Genomic DNA, 20,907 nt, shown 5'->3' with positions numbered 1-20,907 from the left:
TTCACACCTTGTGAAAGTCGGCTTCCATTACACACCATGCCCCAACCTGTGTGCTTTTGTGGTCAGCATTTTCCTTCTGAAAACTTGACCCAGCATAACACCCTGTTGGTAGAAGGCTGGCACAGTCCATGGTGCTAGAGCAGCCAGACAGAGGCAAGTTACCGCAACACACATGAAAATGAAATTACTTCAGTGGTAATGTTATTTCAGTTTGAACTGAAACATACACCGAAGAATGGTCTGTATGAGCTCGTTCATGATCATCCTAAAAAGGAGATTTAATGGCAGGGGGAAATTAGTGTTTCTCCAGTTGACATTAGATCAGATTTTCCATATGGAAAAGCAGCAAGTCTCTGTGTTCGCTCAGTAGTGCCTCTGATTGGCTAGTAATAACCAATCGCTGAGCTTATTAAAAACATACACACCATTCATTTTCAATTGGGCAAGCGCCACATCGATACATTTTGTGAACGTGCGGGGAGCCAGAGATCTAAAAGGCCGCCTGTAACGTGGTGCAATTGGTACGTGAAGTATGTGTCCTTCAGATCTAGCTAGTGACTCAAATCAGTCGTGAGGACGGATGTGCGATAAGATCTGTTTCAGAGTTAACGTTTTGAAAGGGCACATTGCGAGCACGCGATTCAAGCGTCTCAGAACTACAATGGGCTGAAGCCCGCCGTCCTTCTCCAGAACGAGGAATTTATGGCTGTAGGTACTCCTCAAATTCATCCTGCTTGACCTTGCGGCCCCGCCGTGCCTCCTCGTGTGATCCATCTGGTATCACAGAAGAGGTGGATGGGAGGGCTGAATCGTCCCTCAGAACGAGGGAGATTTGTGAGCGCAGCGTCTTGAGACTCATGCTCTCATAGTGAGGGCAGTCTGTCTGCATGACAGCTATGTGTGGACAGAAAATGCCTCTCTCATACTGAACTGATGGTGGGATGTGCCTCTCGCACAAGAAACATTTACGGAATGACATCTTTAAAAAGTAATGTAAGTGACTCTTTTAGATTATATATATATAGAGAGAGAGAGAGGTGCAAAAACCATAGATGCAAGGTATGCAGTGCATAGGGACGCCATATAAAGGGGGGGTGCCAGCGGCTCACTAAAGGTGTTGAAATCGGCCTCCTCGACCCTTCCAACATTGCTTGTAAGCATCAATGATTAAATTCTGATTGGATGAACTTTTAGATTTTACTATTTGTTTGTAGATGAATTAGGAGTTGAAAGTGATTGAAAATACATATGCAAAAAGGTGATGAAAGGATGACAAAATATTTATTTATCAGGCATGTTACGCCAGCAGAGCAGGCTTTGCTGGCCGAGAAATCGCCACTGATATACGTTGTGTATATAATATATATATATATATATATATATATATATATATATATATATATATATATATATATATATATATATATATATATATATATATATATATATATATATATATATACAATTGCTTTATAAAGAGTCACAACTCCTGCCAAAGCACTGTGGGGAATCAGGATGATGAAGCGGTCCATTCACCAGCGAAGTGTCAAGCGTCGAGGCGGAGGGATGTTCACCGGAACACGCAGGGGAGCGAAGAATCTTCTCGTTGTCGTGAAGATTCCGCCCCCTGACTCGTGTAGACGACAGAGAAGCAGTATGGGGCTTCTAGGCGAGAGATGAATCGCTGTCCTAAATGAAGAGAATTCTGAGGAATGGTGTTTGCTCACCTGCTTTTATAGTGGACTGCTTCGCACTGGCGGGGCTCAAACACCATAGCCAATATTAGAATATTGCCGTTATTGTGGAGAGGTTTCAACAAGGTCTTCTGGAAAGGACACTCCCATATGCATAAGCACGCATGTAAAGTGTACAGAGTCATAAGGGAACTACTGGTAGCTAAATCTAAAAAATGTAATCACTTGATTTAATCACAAAAACACTTGAATACATTAAAGAGATTCACCCCAAAAATAAAATTCTCTCGTAATTTACTCACCCTCATGCCATCCCAGATGTGTATGACTTTCTTCTGCTGAATACAAAAAATATTTTTAGAAGAATATTTCAGCTCTGTAAGTCCATACAATGCAAGTGAATGGTGACCAGAACATTGAAGGTGCAAAAAGCAGATAAAGGCAGCATAAAAGTAATCCATAAGACTCCAATGGTTAAATCCATGTCTTCAGAATCGATATGATTGGTGTGGGTGAAAAACAGATCAATATTTAAGCCAGTTTTCACCATAAATTCTCCTCCCTGCCTGTAGGCACCAATATGCATAACGAATGCAAATCACCAAAAACAAAATAAGAAGAATGTGAAAGTGAAAGTGGAGATTTATAGTAAGAAAGTACTTTATTTTTATATATTATTATATATTTATATAATATGTATCTGTTTCTTACCCACACCTATCATATCACTTCTGAAGATATGTCTTATTAGCCACAATATTAAAGACAAGAAATTAAAGTTAAATTAGATAGATGAAATACAAGGAGGCTATCCTAAACATTTACCTCATGTATTAACATTTAAATTAACTGGTTTTATTCAAATCTGATTAAGTATTATTTAACATCACTGAAACAACCTGATTTGAAGGATTTGAAACAGTAGAACAGTAGAAAATAGAAACAGCTCCTTAAGGAAACAACTGAATGTTACCACTTTTTTACAGTTATATACAATTAATCGAAGAGGAAGCTGCAAGCTTTTACATAACCTGTTGACTTTGTTGAATGAATCTGTGGGCAAAATTAATATAGCAAAACCTCAGTGGTCATGGTATGGTGTGCATGACTTAGAAAAAACTATATTTTTACATTATACTGTAATATGCGGTTCAAATCAGAAATGTTATTAAACTCTATGGGCCCACCCAAAGGGGGGCACTATGTCGCAAACTAAGATTACGCTTAAAGTCCCTGGATATATATGTCAGGCATATGGGGTATCGTTTGAAAACTTTGAATCAGAACTTTTCATAGAAGACCATCACTTGCATTTATGTTACATAAAATATCAAAATAAGGGTTGAAAACATCACCGTTGCAAGTAAGCGCCCCCTAGAGGTAATGTGGTAGAAATATTCATATAAATATATTAGTCTTTCACTAAGCACTTAAATGGACAAGTCATATATCATTAGGAATACAACTGTACAATTTATTTTGTTTCCCTAATACCACAGTTTGAAAGATTTTCAAAAGAATCACAAAGTGAAATATGATTTCTGTAAGAAATCTAAAACAAATATCTCTTTTATGTGCTGATCAATGCTGCTGTAAGCCACAAGAAGCCACCCACTTTACATATGCTCTTATCTTAGGCGGTTTTCTCAAAAATGAGCCATTTTTTACTTTTCTGTGAGCCTGCTTGGGTGAATAATCCAATGATATATCTTAGATGTCCAGAACAAAATATGCAGTCCAGCAGGACAGGTAAAACATAAAATGTGATATATCATTGCAAATGGAATGATCTTTGCATTCTAATGACACCTGGATTGAGCTTCTAGTCCACTCAGAGGCCGAGACATTCTACGAAACAATAGGGGTGGTGTATGAACTGAAAATTAACCTGAATATCTAAGCATTTCCATGAGGGTTCAAGTGTGTTAGAGCTCCAGCTACATTTCAGATTTGCATTTTGTGATAGAAGGTGATAGAGAGAAAAATATTCCTAGTACTTGCTGCCATCTAGTGGAATGAAATAAGACTTTTGCTGGGAGCTAGAGCTAACATTTACATGCAAAACAATTACATGCTTACAAAGTTAGGACAACAACAACAAAAAAATTGTTTATCATAAGATTGTAAACATCTACATTATGTTTGCAATTAGTCCATAGTATGTGTGAATGGTAAGCTTTTAAATTTGAGTGTGAACAATTGCAAGATGCAGCCCAAAAATGCACCAGACTTTAGCCTCAAAAATTTGGTCACACTAACAAAAGTAATTTATATGGGTTAGAGGTAACAATTGCAGGTCATCGCTTTTTCAATGTATATTTTATAATAATAAAATTGTATTGAAAATAGTTACACCTATTAGGGGTTGGAATGTGTTTATTATAAGGGATATTTTTTACAAAGTAACATTTTGCACATTTGTATCAATCCAGATTCTTTCAAACACTCAGACATGTACAAAAAAAAATCACATATAAACAAAATCAAGCACACCCATACATCCACACTTCTCTCAAACATCAAAAGTTAACATCAACAGCACTGAGTGACACATCACTGGCAAATTCAACATCATTTCCCCCCTCCCACTTATTATAATAATCAACCACCGAACCAATCACGACCCTCCATCCCAGAGTCCGACCTCATAACTCATCATGAGTGGCTGTTTCATCTGCCTTGAGTTTAAACTCATCCTCTGTGATTCGCCCATCCTTGTTGCGGTCCTGGTTACCGTACATGTTCTCTATGATGCGTTGAGCTTCAAAACCTGGTGCCAGACGACCTTTGCCCTCCTCCACCTGCTGAAGTATGTAATCTGAAAACTATAGAAAGGGACAGACAAACAAGAAGAAAGAGGAACATGAAGAAGGGAAGCAGAATTAAACTATTTGCAAATGTTTCGTATATACACAGAAACATACAGTCACATGCAATATACCTCATTAGGGTCCACTTGTGAGTCTTTGTTCTTGTCCATTTCACTGAAAAGGTCAGGTGAGACATCACTGTTCCACACAAACATGTAGCCCTCAGGAAGACCCTCCTCCAGCTCCATCATCTCAACATCAAAAACCAGCACAGCACTGCCAGGGACCTCCCCATCTGAGCAAAGAAATGGTACATACTTTAGGAGAGCATGGCAAATATTCTGTTTGTGTGCACTAGAGAGGCTAGAACTGGATGACTAGAGCTGCTGGTACCTTGGACCATCTTATCATTATTCAATTATATGGCCAAAAGTATGTGGACACCGAAACACTTCACCCATATGTGCTTGTTACACGTTTGATTTCAAAATCATCAGAATTAATTGGGAGTTTGTCCTCCCTTTGCTGCCATAACAGCACCCACTCTTCTGGGAAGACTTTCAACTAGATGTCAGAACATGTCTGCAGGGATTTGTTTCCTTTTAGACACAAAAGCACCAGTTACGTGAGGTGCTGATGTTGGGCAGAGGGGCCTGCTTCTTAATCAATGTTCCAATTTATCCCAAAGTCCTATTTCTCAACTGAGAGTGTTATCACAGGTTGTTAGAAAACTAATTTGTGTGGTTCTTTTGGCTCCCTCTAGTGGGTCCACAACAGATTGCAATATAACTGCCTTGGGGCTCATTCTATTTAGAATCAAATATAGCGACAATGGGGATTTGAATTATGTGTATATTTGGAATTATATGTATTTGTGAGTTGTGTCTGAGAGTGTCTTACCAACTCCCATCTCTCCATAGCCAAGGTGAGGTGGAATAACTAGCTTGCGCTTCTCTCCAACACACATTCCCAAAAGCCCTTCTTCCATGCCTATGACCACTTGTCCAGCTCCAAGAACCACATTATATGTTTTGCCAAAGGTGTGCCTACAGTTATACACAAACACAGTTGTAAAACATGAATTTAGACAAACATTTCTAAACATATTAAAGGAATATTCCAGGTTCAATACAACCGGTTCAATGTAGCATAATATTAATTACCACAAGAATGTATTTTGAATTGTCTGTCCTTTTCTTTTAAAAAAGAGAGCAAAAAAAAACCAGACATTTTAGGGTTTGTTTCACAACAAAGTAGTAAAATTGGATATAACTTTACACAGAAAATGTTAGTAAGCGATTTAATCACACTAAAATCATGTTAACACGCATATTGTTTATGTCTTGTGGCTATACTTTTGAAATATATACTTCCATTCACTTCCACTGTAAGTGCCTCACTGTAATTTAGATTTGTGCTTTTTAAGAAAAGTAGGGGCAAGTCAAAATATTTTTTTGTGGTAATCAATTTTATGCCACAGTTGCTGTCGATTGAGCTCAACTTGTATTTTACCCAGAATATTCCTTTAATTACATTCCTTTTTACCCTAATTTTTAGAAATACATGATTAAACTTGTGATGTTAAATTGAAAAAGCTATTGGATTGATGGAAGGATCGAAGGATGGATAGACAGACTTACGTGGAGCCAATATGAGTGCCATCCTTGAGAGTAGCGTTGTAGTGGTATTTGACAAAGTCACCACGTTTTGAATTGTAGGAGCAATTCTCTGGCTTCACACTGCTGATCTCAATCTTGTCAGATGGGTTGTGGAAATCAATAATGTGGACATCAAACACCAGCACAGCTGAGCCAGGGATCTTAGTTCCTGCATGAGGGATTAAAAGAGATTTATACAGATTTATAAAGAGAGTGGTTCACTTAATATTCTTTTTCAGTTTTAACAACCAAAAAAGTGATCATACAGTGCATTCGTAGCTGTAAAAGCAAATGCACATAATGCCCACCTGTGCCCTCCTCTCCATATGCCAGGTGTGGTGGGATAGTTATCCTCCTGCGCTCTCCAGTACACACATCTAGGAGCCCCTGGTCCATTCCCGCGATCACATACCCTTTACCAATGTATGTGTCATATGTGCGATTCCTCGAGTAACTGAAACATACAACAACACAAACAGAAGCATTGACACATTATGTGGTGTTAGGCTAGTAGTTCAGGCTTGATCCTAAATGGTGCATCTGAGCTTTTACTCCTGCCCTACTGTCTTTGAGAAAAATCACTTAGGTCCAGATTTCTCTAGGGAGATTGTCCCTGCCACTAGTGCACTGTAAAACTACAATAACAAAACTACAGGGGATTTACCTGGAGTCGAAGAATGTCCCGTCCAGCAGGGTTCCATTATAATGGTAACGCATGAAGTCTCCAACTTTGCTTTTGCGTGGACAGGGATCTGGAAGGTATTGCACCTCTACATTGATTTCATCTTTGGGGTTATGAAGGTCCAGCAGAACCACATCAAAGACCAGAGAGGCTTGACCAGGGATGTCACTTCCTGTAGAATGAGATAAACAAATGTTGTAACACTTATTTTACATATTCAAATACTCTTTATATTTATAACTATAATTATACTCACCATCGCCATTCTCTCCATAGCCAAGGACAGGTGGCATGGTGATTATGCGTTTTTCTCCCACACACATTCCCAAAAGCCCCTGGTCCATTCCCGCAATGAGCCAGCCAATCCCAACATAAGTGTCATATGTGCGCATGCGTGTGTGACTGCAGAATAAAGAATCAGAATAACTAATCAGACACTGCAATTTAGATCGGAGACATCCACACGGAAAAAAATTATGAATAAATAATAATAAAAAAATACATTAGAAGACTTTTTAAATATTTTAATTATTTAAATGGTTCCCAAACAGTTCCTTCAAGGATATTCATTTAAGAGATTTAACAGATGTTCATTTACCTCAGTTATTATATTACATAGATTATGGGAAAATGGTCCTCCCAACACTGAACTGTATTTATTAGCTCTTTTCTGAGTGTTTACAGTGTTTATTGGTTGATCTTATGTTATGTTAGTGTGGATTGATTCATCTCACCTGGAGTCGAAAAGCGTGCCATCAAGCAGAGTGCCATTATAGTGGTAACGAACATAATCAGACACTTGCACAGTGCGCCCGCAGCTCCCTGGCTTATAGTAGGTCTGTATCTGCACCTTGTCCTCTGTGTTCCAAATGTCTAACATTAACACATCAAAGTGAAGGATGGAATCTGGGGGGATGATGTCACCTGACATGGAATGAATGACAAAGACATTTGTGAGAAAAAAAGCAAACCACACTGGCCATTCTGAAAATCTTTTAAAGGGACAGTTTAACAGAAAATTCTTCCATCATTTACTCACTTTCATGCCATCCCAGACATGAATTACTTTCTTTCGTCAGCTGAACAGAAACTAAGATTTTTAGTAGAATATCTCACCACTGTAGGACTGCAAGTGAATGGTGGCCAGAACTTTGAAGTTTCAAAAAGCATATAAAGGCAGCATAAAAGTAATCCAAAAGACTCAATAAGATGAATATTTAAGTCATTATTTTAACTATTAATTCTTCTCCCTGCCCAGGAGGTGGCGCTATGCACAAAGAATGTGAAAGTGAAATTGGATATTTATAGTAAAAAAGGACTTAAATATTGATCTGTTTCTCACCCACACCTATCATATCTTTTTGAGGATATGCATTTAACCACTGGAGTCATATGGATTACTTCCATGCTGCCTTTATGTCCTTTTGGAGCTTCAAAAGGTTGGTACTCATTTACTTGCATTGTGAGGACCTACAGAGCTGAGATAGTGTTCTAAAAATCTTAATTTGTGTGAGTAAATGATGCATTCATTTTTATTTTTGGGTGAACCATCCCTTTAACTACTAAGAAATAAAAAAATATATGACTAACTATACAATTTAATCATAGATCAACTATTTTTAATCTGTTTAAACTTTACTTTGGTGTTAAGTAGAATGTGTTTTTCATGTTTTTATTGTATTGCTTTAAACTGAGCCAATTCATGATGTATTTATGAACAATATTCAGTTTTCTTTCCCCTCTCTTTAACACACAGTACTTTCCTTGTTTGTTTATTGTGCATGTCTATGGCTCATCCAGGCAGATTTCTTGTATATACATCAGGGCTGGATATTGGGGGATCCTGGGTGGTCTTAGACCCCCCCCCCAATTATACCAATGACCAATCAGTACAAGTGTAGAAAAGGGTTGAATTGTATCATCATGGCGCTAACCTGAACCCTAACCCTAACACTAATGAAATATGCTGTAATTGAAGACACCCACCCTCCTCCTAAATTTACAGAATACACATGAGCACCAAACACCCCATCCCCCCATGACAAAGAAATACCCATGGGTGCCATGAAAGTAAGTGAATTTTGAGAATTACAATTTTGGGTGAACTATATAATTATAATCTATAAACTATATAAATATAATTTCAATCTATTGTGGTCACATGCAGTGAACGGATACACATCTGTGTTTGTTCACTGATTCTTACAGCTGTATTGGGCAGACGTACACACTATTTTCACAACTAGTTTCAACAAGTGGACAGGGCTCAACATTCTTCCCTAAATCACTGTGAGTGTTCACACCCCTCAATTCATCTCTCTCTCCACCCTGAGCTCCCATGAACCTCTCTGACTCAGCAGGAGTTCAAGAGAATCATGGGTATTGTAGGTCTCAATGAGGCTCACAGATGTTACCTAATGGCATTTGCCTATTTAAATGTAAATGTGTTGAAAGCATCAACACAGACAGATATTTACTTAACAAAATTGCCTATTGCTGAAATGTATCTATGCTAAAGTGGTAAACAAAGAGCTGTGCTTACCATAACCTTCCTTCCCGTAGGCAAGATGAGGAGGGATTTTGATCATCCATCTTGCATTAACACACATGCCCAATAAAGCTTTGTCCATCCCAGCAATCAACTTCTTCTGACCAACAAACACATTATAGGTGGTTCCACGGTCATAACTGCAAACAGACACAAATATTAAGAAAAACATTGAGTTAAGTTTTTATTTGTAATACTATATGCACCATTTGATACATTTTATATAATCATTTTGATTTCAGAAAAGGGTTACTAACCATGTTGAACTAACCTGAGGAGTTATTTTTTGCTCTGATTCATATATTACAAATTAGTCATTCCCCTTTCTCTTACCCATACTTATTTATTCATTCATTCACCATGTTGGGTAAGCTACAAAGAAGTAATCCACAACAAGTTACTAAATACTTCTCTAAAAAATGTAATCAGATTACTTTACTGATTACTCCATTGGAAAAGTAATCATTTAAAAATGTACGTTACTTTCTAAAACAATTGTCACAAACATTTTTTTTTCCAATCAACAAATTCAAAATAATTTCTATTTTCTACTTTAGCTGTGACAGAAATGCAAACAGACATTAATAGGCCTACATATAAACATGAATTAACATTTTAATTGCAATACACATCAATAATATATTTTTTATAAGTATTTGTAACTCTGTAATCTGTAATCTGAGTACAAAAATGTCAAGTGTAATGTATTATACATCTTCTTGTGCCAAAAAGTAGTTAGATTAGAGTAACTGATTAGGCCTACATTTGTATCCAATTACACCCAACACTGTTAATTCATTATAATAAATATATTTGCAAATTGTAACATTGCTTTGCATAAGTTGTTAATTCAGATAATGGTTTTTGCCAAAGCAAATGTTTGCATGGTTGAGTATAGTAACCAAACGTGACAAATCTATGCCTGCGTGGCTCTGGGGTCAACAGACTAAAAACAGGGTTACTATGCATAGCTTTAGGCCAGGTGAGCAGATGACCAATTTAGCTCAAACATAGATTTTGCACTAACCTAGAGTCAAACTTCTTTCCATCGGGGAACATGCCGATGTAATGATAACGAATGAAATCTCCCGATTTCACCGCCCGCTCACAGCGCTCCGGAGTGGAAGTCTTCTCTATAACGATGTCATCTAACGGTACAGGCGGCGCTTTGCACGCTACGAAAGTCACTAGGAAAGCTAGAAGAATCATATTTAGCATTAACCGTGTCATCTTCCGTCTATGTTTTCTTGCAAAAGGCTGGTTGATCCTCTCCTGCGATGTGCTGCAGCAGAGTTTTCTCAAACACTCTCACACGCTATGATTGAGAGGGGGAAGTGTAGACGTGGAAACGCTGAACGGCTCTTCAAACTCCCTCTAACTTCTTCCTATGTGTCCAGTGGTGTCACTTTACATGGAGAATGCGCAGGAAAGGGCTCGATTTTGCGCAGGAAATGCGGAAACACAGGCCTAAAGGCTGGAATGCCTTCTACGTGGCACATAGAGGGGCGGCTCAAACTTTGATGGGGGTTTTATGAGCAAGTAATTATAGAGGGCCCATCACATCACGCAGTGCAAGACGTCCTTTGTTGGTTTACATATTTGTAGATCAGTTCTAAACATCCACTCAGGTGTCTTTATTATAGTGAAATAGGCTTTAATAAAATTTATGATATAAAATAGAAGATTCAAGCTATTCTTCTTACATCCAATACTTAAATTCACTTTGGCCAGTTACAAAAGGAATATTCATGGTTCAATGCGAGTTGAGCTTAATCGTCAGCATTTGTGGCATAATGTGGATTACCACAAAAACTAATTTCGACTTGTCCCTCATTTTCTTAAAAAAAAAAAAAAAAGAAGAAGAAAAATAAAGAGCGAAACTCTGGGTTACAGTGAGGTAGCCTACTTTTCAATGGAAGTCAACGGGGGCCAATCCGTAAACGTTAAAATACTCACTGTTTCAAAAGTATAGCCACAATATGTGAACGATAAGCATGTCAAAATGATTTAGTGTGATGAAATCACTATACTAACCATTTCTGAGTAAAGTTATATCCATTTTTGCAACTTCTTGCCATTGCAACGAAACGCCGTAAACCCCATACAACTAAAATGACCACAACAACGACTATGTAGACTATTTTACAGCTCATATAATACACAAGTTTTAACAGAAGAATTAATTTAAGTGCTTTTATAAAATGCTTAGCTTCACGTATCTGCCTTTAAACCCTCCAGAAATTGGCCCCATTCACTTCCGTTTTAAGTGCCTCACTGTAACCAAAATGTTTGCTTTTTTATTTTTATTAAAAGTCGTGAAAAGTCGAATTTATTATTTGTGGTTGGCCTAATCAACATTATTCCATGCTGTTTATACTGAATTATACTAAACCTGGAATCTTCCTTTAATGCCTCGTGATAGCTGGTACTTGGTTATTTAATTGTATCTTTTCTGTTTGTCAGCCCTTTGTATAGCAGAAATCAAATCAGTGCAATCTCTTTTCTTTTGCTGTATATGGGGAAGGGATGGGCTGACTTTGGGGACGTGGAGAGGTTGCAGGCGGTTCTTGCTCCTTTTCTAAACTCATGCGTTGGATTCCCATACGGGACCATGGCCTCCTTGTTGCGTTGCCTGAGGCTCTTATTTCTTTTATTCTGTTTTTGTTTTTGCGTTCTTGCACAGTATGAAAAATACAATTTCCGCAGTTTCCCGCGACATGAGCTGATGCCTCTTGACTCGGCGTATCGCCACGCATTAGACAAGTACAACGAGGAAAAGTGGCCCGAGACTGTGGAGTTTCTGGAAGTGAGTCTTCGGCTCTACCGGCTGCTCCGGGACAGCGAGGCCTTCTGCAACCTCAACTGCAGCATGGTGTGCCTCGACGACGAGGCGCGCTTCACCGAGTTCCCCGAGCTGCACGCCTTCGGTAATGTGATGAAACGGGCGCAATGTCTGAAGAGATGTAAACAGGGGTTACCAGCCTTCAGACAGACGATGCCCAGCCGTGAAACCATCGAGGAGTTTGAGAAACGAGAACCCTACAAGTTTCTGCAGTTTGCCTACTTTAAAGTGAGTCTACAGTACATACACTTTTACTCTTGCTGTAGGCTTTTCTTAAAAACAGAATCAGTTTAAACAGTAATGTAACGTGTATGACTCTCCTGAGGTTAATATTTGAATGTTTTTTGGTTGCATATACTTACAAAAACATTCCGTCTGTGGCATTACCATGGTACAGTAATGGTAATACCATGGTACCTTGACATATACAATGGTACTATAAATAATCTATTTCAACGAATACTATGTCCAAAAAAATTAAGGTACCATGGTATGACGCTATTAGAAGTCTCAATGGATTATTATGATTTTTTTTTTCAGAGTGATAAATTGGCCAAGGCTGTGTCTGCTGCGCACACTTTCCTCTTGAAGCATCCAGATGATGAGATGATGCAGAGGAACATGAACTATTACAAGAGCTTACCTGGGTCTGAGGAACATATGAAAGACCTGGAGACCAAGTCATATGAGGCAAGACATCTGTTTATACAAGGGCATAGGATTGGTTTGAACATTGTGTGTGAAAATAAATGTCAGCCTACCTTTAAAATGTGTTAACCTCCTTAAGGGGCCTGGGTAGTTCAGCGAGTATTGACGCTGACTACCACCATTGGAGTCATGAGTTCGAATCCAGGGTGTGCTGAGTGACTCGAGCCAGATCTCCTAAGAAACAATATTGGCCCGGTTGCTAGGGAGGATAGAGTCACATGGGGTAACCTCCTAGTGGTCGCAATTAAAGGTTCTCGCTCTCAATGGGGCGTGTGGTAAGTTGTGCGTGGATCGCGGAGAGTAGCATGAGCCTCCACATACTGTGACTCTCCGCGGTGTCATGCACAGCGAGCCACGTGATAAAATGCGAGGATTGACGGTCTCAGAAGCGGAGGCAACTGAGACTTGTCCTCCACCACCTGGCTTGAGGTGAGTAACCACACCACCATGAGGATCTGCTAAGTAGTGGGAATTGGGCATTCCAAGTTGAGAGAATAAGGGGATTAAAAAAAAGTGTTATCCTAAGGAGCTATTTTTGTTTTTGATCTAACACTTAACATTTATTTTATTGGTGTAACATATTGGATTAAGGTTGATTTAGTGACGTTAAATAATGTTTTGACTTTAATCAAATCAGTTAATTTTTATGTTACCACACAAAGCACATTTTTATTGTTTTATAAATGTGCTACATGTGGTAACAGCTAAATTAACTGAACTCCAAAATATTATTTAACATCACGGAATCAACCGGAATGCATTAAATTACACCATCAAACCAATTTTAAAGGTTAGATCAAGGAGAAATAACCTCTGAAGGAAACAATCGTAGGTTCTTAAATAACATTTCTGCCCTTCTGCCTAAAATGGTTAATGCACCAATGTCAGCAATGTAAACCAAACAAACTACACTTAAAATTACAATGTCATTGATATAAACTTGATTTAAAATAACATTAATATACATTGCATTGGCATCAGATACTTTACCATTTTACTGTGTGATCCAAGCTTAATTAAAGTTTTGGTTCCCCCAAAAAGGAAAATTCTGTCATCATTGACATTAGTTATAACTTCCTTTCTTCTGTAAAACAAAACATTTTCTCAGTCACCATTCACATTCATTGCATCTGTTTTCCTTAAATCAAAGTGAAAGGTGACTTACGTTATGTCCACAATAATCCTGATACATTTGAAAATGCCATTTTCGAAACACTCACCATCCACAGTGCCATTTTAAAGCGTTTCCCAAAAGTTTGCTCATCCACTCTGAAATGTCTGAAACCGCTTAAATCCCCTAAATGTGCATGCGAAAAATCGCTATTCCATGTAAGGTCTGAAACGCAATTGTCCTCATATTTTGTCACCGGACAGCAGTTCCGAGTAAACTTCCTGTCACCTCTGAAGGCATGCAATTTGGAGGTTGTACAAAGTAACATTTATCTTTAACAATGCTATCAAAATGAATATCAGGCACAACAACAACGGCGCTACAACATCTTGATTGTTTTGGGTTAAATAGATCATATGAATGCAGCACATGACAAAAATACATCATAGTTTTCAGATATCTCCATTTTCCCTGTCCACTACAATGCAAAGACAGCGATTTCAAATTTATGCACTTGGGATAGCATTTTCGAAAAGCTCAGTTTTCGCTGGACAAAAATGCTGCCTTAGTGTGTACGGAAGGCCAAAACGTAGAGAGACGAAAACGTATTAGTGTGTAAGTTGCCTGAGGCTGTATAGTATTAGCATCTCCTTTTGTGTTTCATGGGTGAAATAAAGTCAAACAGCATTTGGAACCACATGAAGGTGAGTAAATTATGATAGGATTTTCATTTTTGGGTGAACTATCCCTTTAAATGTATAGAATTGTAATACATGTGTTATAAATAATTAATGGAGCTTCATGGTTAATGGTAGTTGTCAACTTATTCAGACGCTGTTCATTCGGGCTGTCCGGGCGTACAATGGCGATAACTTCAGAACATCAGTGTCAGATATGGAGTTGGCACTTCGAGACTTTTTCAAGGTGTTTGATGAGTGCATCGCAGCTTCAGAGGGATCCAGACAGATCAAAGACTTCAAAGACTTTTACCCCTCCATTGCAGGTTGGCACGTACCCGTTGTTTTGAAACATAGCAATGATACATCAATGTTACTTTTCTTGTCTGTTTTTTCTCTCTGTAGATCATTACACTGAGGTTCTGGAGAGAAAGGTTCGCTGTGAGAGTGAACTGACACCAGTTGTTGGTGGATTTGTTGTTGAGAAGTTTGTGGCAACTATGTACCACTATCTCCAGTTTGCCTATTATAAATGTAAGTCTAAAGATTCTCTGTTTAAAGTTAAATATTTGAAAATACATTCTCCTATCCCAGCTTAAAGGGATAGTTCATCCAAAATGTACAATTTTCTCATTATTTACTCACCATTATGCCATCCCAGATGTGTATGACTTTCTTCTGCTGAACTGAAATGAAGATTTTTTTGAAGAATGTTTCAGCTCTGTAAGTCCATTCAAAGTGAATGGAGGCCAGAAAAGGTTCAAAAAGCATATAAAGGCAGCATAAAAGTAATTCAAATTACTCCAGTGGTTAAATCCATGTCTTCAGAAGTGATATGATAAATATGCATGAGTCTTTTAAATTTTAAATAATAAGTCTATAACATTTGTACTATAAATTTCCAGTTTCACATTCTTCTTTTTTTTTGCCTGTTTGCGTTGTCCTTATTGCCACCTACTGGGCAGGAGGAGAATTTATAGTAAAAAATTACTTAAATATTACTTCTAAAGAAATTGATTTTATCCCTGGTGTCATATGGATACATTTTATGTGGCCTTTATGTGCTTTTTGGACCTTCAAAGGTCCGGCCACCATTCACTTGCATTGTATGGACTTACAGAGCTGAAATATTCTTCTAAAAATCTTCGATTGTGTTCATACAAATCATACATATCTGGGATGGCATGGGGTTGTTGAGTAAATGATAAAGAGAATTTTCATTTTTGGTGAAAATATTCCTTTAAACTACATATGTGAACCTTGAATGTGAATAACTTCTTCATTCTCCTTCAGTGAATGATTTGAAGAATGCTGTACCATGTGTGGCCAGCTACATGCTCTTTGATCCCAATGATGAGGTGATGAAGAATAATGTGGAGTATTATCGCTACCATAGAGATAAATTTGGTCTCAATGTGGAGGACTTCTTGCCTAGAGCGGTGAGTGCCTCAAATCAAATCTCACTACATAAGCAGTTACCTTTCAAAGTCTGATATTTTACTTATAATGTGTCCTCATGTTGACAGGAGGCAGTACGGTACCACAATCAGACAACATTACAGCTCCAGTTGCTAGAATTTGCCAGACAGAAGCTCCTGCATGATGATGAGGTAACATTTGCCCAGTGTTTGTGTATTTTTATTTATTTATTTTTTTAATTGGAGAAGTCGGTTGAATATTCACGTTTGTGTATCTGATTTACAAATATTCAGAAAAGTAGTTGTAATAATAAATTTTACCACTGGAGTGTAGCCCATGCTTACAGGGTAGCCTAAACCTGTGTTGGATTCAACATTTACGGCTTTACTGCGCCCTCTAGTGGCAGAATATATTTCATATAAAGCGTTGCTCGATTGGAGTGTATGGAATGATTTTCCGGACATTATTCAAAAGGAATTGCAAATTGTATTGGCAATTGCATTTTCAATTTGTGGACGCATAAATTGTGACATAATCCAAACGCAATTGCAAATCGCGCATTACGGTTTGCATTTTCGTTTAAGCGAACGCACAGTGACTGCCAAATTTCAAATGGAAAAGCAAAGTCCGTTTGCAACTGTGTTTCCCATATCTTACAAGTTTTGGCCCTGTCATATTTAAATAGCAATTTCAATTACCACGTCTGCTTTTTCACTTTCTCAGCGTCGCGTATGTAGCCAGCCAAAACTCAAATGGAATACTAATTCCCTTAGTATTTCCATTTCCGATGCCTTACACGGAAACCTGTCAATCAGGGTCAAGGAGGGGATTATGCTATGGGGCGTGTTTGTCTTGGGAAGTGACGTCACTCACAGTCTATCAGGATCAATAATTAGCACTGCACTTTATTCATCTATAATCTCACACTGGACTGTCAACATATTCTCCTCAATATACTACTTCATAGATATATATATATTTCATATACTCCTACTTATTGTATTGTATATTGTGTGAATTGTTTACTGTACATTGTATATAATTATCGTGTTGTGTAAGTATGTGTACATTTGATATGTAAATTGTGTTGTGTAAGTATGTTGTTTACTGTAATTGGTATATGTCTCGTCACTGTCATGACTGCTATGTTGCTCAGAACTGCACACAAGAATTTCACCTACTGTTGCACTTGTGTACATGGTAGTGTGACAATAAAGTGATTTGATTTGATAAACCAGCGTCTGTTCAGGGCATCACCTCTTGACCGTCGACTGTGAGTGACGTCACTTCCCAAGACAAACACGCCCCATAGCATAATCCCACCCTTGACCCTGATTGACAGGTTTCTGTGTAAGGCATCGGAAATGGAAATACTAAGGGAATTAGTATTCCGTTTGAGTATTAGAAAATCAGTTAATTTGAATTCTTATAATAAAGGTGGCTTAAATTTCATTGATTTTGATTCTCTTAACAATACCTTAAAAATTAATTGGCTTAAACGTTTCCTTCACAATCAATCTTGTATTTGGAGTATAATCCCAAGATATATTTTTTCTCAATTAGGAGGTATACATTTTCTTTTAATGTGCAATTATTCAATTAGTAAACTTCCTGTCAAACGTTCCAATTATCATCAGCAGATGCTTATGGCTTGGAAACTTATTTACAAGCATAATTTCTCGCCACACAATTTTTTAATTTGGAACAACTGTAATATTCTTCATAAGACGAAATCTTTATTTCTTGAAAACTGGTTCAATAATGGGGTGATATTAGTAAACCAGCTATTTGATAGTGAAGGTAATTTATTTAATTATTCGATTTTGTTTCAGGATACCAATTCCCAGTATCTAGTAAAGAATTTAATATAGTTTTCAAGGCCATCTCTTTGGAACTCTGTATGCTGTTTAGAAACAATAATAGTGCTACAGTGACTTCTGTTTCTCCCCTAGCCCTGAATCTACTGTGGTTGGTTCTATTTGTTTTTCAATACATAAATCCAATTATAAAATTAGGTCATTATTTTTGGACCCTGTTACTTCAATTCCTTCCTCCATTTCTTATTGGAATAACCTTTTTGATGATATTAAATGGTCATATGTTTGGTCACATCCTCAGAAATTCTTTCTAACTAATAAAGTTAAAGAAATATCCTATAAAATTATTCATAGATTTTATCAGTTAAATACTTTTAAAGAAATTTAGAAATGATATTGATACTTCCTGCTCTTTTTGTGAAGCCTCCTCTGAAACTGTTGATCATTTGTTTTGGGAATGTCTTTTTACTCGGTCTTTCTGGAACAATATTGATGCTCTGATTGTCCAAAAGGTTTTATGTAACTTTTCTTTATCATATAGACACATTCTTTTTGGATTTTATGTTAAAGACAAGAATCTAATTAATGCATGTTTTTGTATAAACCTTCTTTTATATATTGGAAAGTTTCATATCCATAAATGTAAATATATGAAAAGTAAACCCCACTTTAGCTTTTTCAAAGAAGAATTGAAGATGTATTTAAATACAATTTCAACTTCTGTTAACAAGAAAGCAATGAAAACATCCAGAATTAGTGCCATGTTTAATATTCTCTCTTAATGTTTTTTTCTTTTGTGCCCTCTTCTTCTTTTTTCTTTCTTCTCTTACTCTCTTTTCTTTTTAGACTATTGTTGAATATATTTAAATTTCTTTCACATTTCCTCTCTTAATGTATTCTGAACCATAATTTCTCTTTTGTTTTGAAAGATTGTTTATATTTCTTGTATGTATCGTCTTGTTCTGTTTGTTAATATTGCAATAAAAAAAATAAATAAATAAATAAATAGTATTCCATTTGAGATTTGGCTGGCTACATACGCGACGCTGAGAAAGTGAAAAAGCAGACGTGGTAATTGAAATTGCTATTTAAATATGACAGGGCCAAAACTTGTAAGATATGGGAAACACAGTTGCAAAGCGGACTTTGCTTTTCCATTTGAAATTTGGCAGTCACTGTGCGTTCAGCTAAACGAAAATGCAAACCGTAATGCGCGATTTGCAATTGCGTTTGGATTATGTCACATTTTATGCGTCCACAAATTGAAAACCCAATTGCAAATACAATTTGCAATTCCTTTTGAATAATGTCCGGAATATCATTCCATAGGAGTGCATTGAAACGATTGCTTGTAATATTAGAAGATAAGATTTTGATTCAACCATTCTCTCTGCCTCCCTCTTTCCCCAACCCCTCTTTTGTTCCAGGGTGAAGTTTCTTATCAATACCTTAATGCTGAGGAAGACTGAAATGTTGAATGTGCACTGAAAAAACATCAATTTTTCAATACTTTACAAATTTCCCCTCTTGTATTTATTTTGGGATTGGTGATAACAGTACCAAAGTACACATTTTTCACACCTCAAATGTTCTAAAAGGTAATGATTACTCTTATCCTTCACTGTCATGTCAGAAATCACTGCCATGTTTTTATTTGTTGGTTGGACTGTTTTAATAAAGGGTCTTTTATATATTATGTGCTTTCCAATTTTGAATTTAAACTAATTTTATGTAGAGACCTAGAGAGCTGAAATATTCTCCTAAAAATATAAATTTTTGTTCACCAGAAGAGAGAAAGTCATACACATCTGGGATGGCATGAAGGGGAGTAAATGATGAGATAATTTTCTTTTTTGGGCGAACTATCCCCAAATATAGTCTTTGGTCTATCCAATTTTTGACAAGCCTAACAGTCTTTTCATACCAAATAATGGCTTAACTAGATAACTTACCAAATGTTTATTTGTCCATATGTCAAAATATATGTAAATGTTTAGGACTACAGATGAAATCATGCAAACTTATGTACTACCCCAATTCCGAAAACGTTTGGACAGTATGAAAACTCCTAATAAAAAACGAAAGAATTGATTTGTAAATTGTATTCACCCTTTACTATATTGAAAGCACCACAACTACACATTTTATGATGTTTTACCTTGTGAATTTATTTATGTATTTTTTTTATTTACAGTAATATCAAATCAGATGATTGCAACACGCTGCAAAAAGTTGAAACGAGCAATTTAAGACTAATATCAATTTAACAAGTTGAAATACAAGGCGATGTGAAATAGGTGAAGCAATTGTGTCATAGTATATAGGGAGCTTCCAAATTAGTCTTCAAGAGCAAGGATTGTTCAAGACTTGTCAATTTGCCAACAGAAGCTTCAGCAAATAATCCAGCACTTTGAGAATAATGTTCCAAAGACAAATTGGAAGGATTTTGGGCATTTTTTGTCCCTCTACAGTGCACAACTGGTTAAAAGTTTAAAGGAATCTGGTCAAATCTGGTGCGTAAAGGGCAAGACGAAAACAATTTCTGATCCCTCAGACGTCACTGTCTTAAAATGTCATTCATCTGTAATGGATATCGTGAATATGGGCTTGGGATAACTTCAGTAAACTAGTCAACAGCATTCGCCGCTGCATCCACCGATGCAAGTTACGACTTTACTATGCAAAGCAGAAGCCCTACATCAACACTGTCCAGAAGTGCTGCTGACTTCTCTGGGCTCGGTCTCATCTTAGATAGAAAGTAGAACAGTAGAACAGTGTTTTTTGATCTGGAAAGTTTCAGTTTTTTGAAAAACACAGCTGTCATGTTATCCAGTCCAAAGAGGAAAAGGGCCATCCAAGCTGTTATCAGCGTCAGGTCCAAAAGCCAGTGTCTGTATGGGCCAGGGGGTGTGTCAGTGCCCATAGCATGGGTAACTTGCAT

The 20,907-nt window shown here is 37.2% G+C and overlaps 2 protein-coding genes across 2 annotated transcripts; one reads left to right on the top strand and one right to left on the bottom strand.

The window, feature by feature from the left end:
* Nucleotides 1-4,052: 4,052 nt before the first annotated feature.
* Nucleotides 4,053-10,801, bottom strand: LOC127619975 (peptidyl-prolyl cis-trans isomerase FKBP9-like). Its single transcript, XM_052093018.1, has 10 exons — nucleotides 10,420-10,801; nucleotides 9,387-9,532; nucleotides 7,579-7,768; nucleotides 7,101-7,246; nucleotides 6,827-7,016; nucleotides 6,471-6,616; nucleotides 6,145-6,331; nucleotides 5,405-5,550; nucleotides 4,636-4,799; nucleotides 4,053-4,519 (listed from the first exon to the last, which is right to left on the bottom strand). The coding sequence occupies exons 1-10, from the start codon at nucleotides 10,620-10,622 to the stop codon at nucleotides 4,340-4,342; spliced, it is 1,698 nt and encodes a 565-aa protein (XP_051948978.1). The 5' UTR covers nucleotides 10,623-10,801; the 3' UTR covers nucleotides 4,053-4,339.
* A 1,132-nt stretch (nucleotides 10,802-11,933) lies between these two features.
* LOC127619998 (cartilage-associated protein-like) lies at nucleotides 11,934-20,051 on the top strand. Its single transcript, XM_052093046.1, has 7 exons — nucleotides 11,934-12,462; nucleotides 12,775-12,924; nucleotides 14,885-15,056; nucleotides 15,136-15,264; nucleotides 16,024-16,169; nucleotides 16,257-16,340; nucleotides 19,394-20,051. The coding sequence occupies exons 1-7, from the start codon at nucleotides 12,004-12,006 to the stop codon at nucleotides 19,433-19,435; spliced, it is 1,182 nt and encodes a 393-aa protein (XP_051949006.1). The 5' UTR covers nucleotides 11,934-12,003; the 3' UTR covers nucleotides 19,436-20,051.
* The last annotated feature ends 856 nt before the right edge of the window (nucleotides 20,052-20,907 follow it).

This window comes from Xyrauchen texanus, chromosome 26 (assembly GCF_025860055.1).
Source record: "Xyrauchen texanus isolate HMW12.3.18 chromosome 26, RBS_HiC_50CHRs, whole genome shotgun sequence".
NCBI classification, from domain to species: Eukaryota; Metazoa; Chordata; class Actinopteri; order Cypriniformes; family Catostomidae; genus Xyrauchen; species Xyrauchen texanus.
This window is presented reverse-complemented; position numbering and strand designations above follow the sequence as displayed.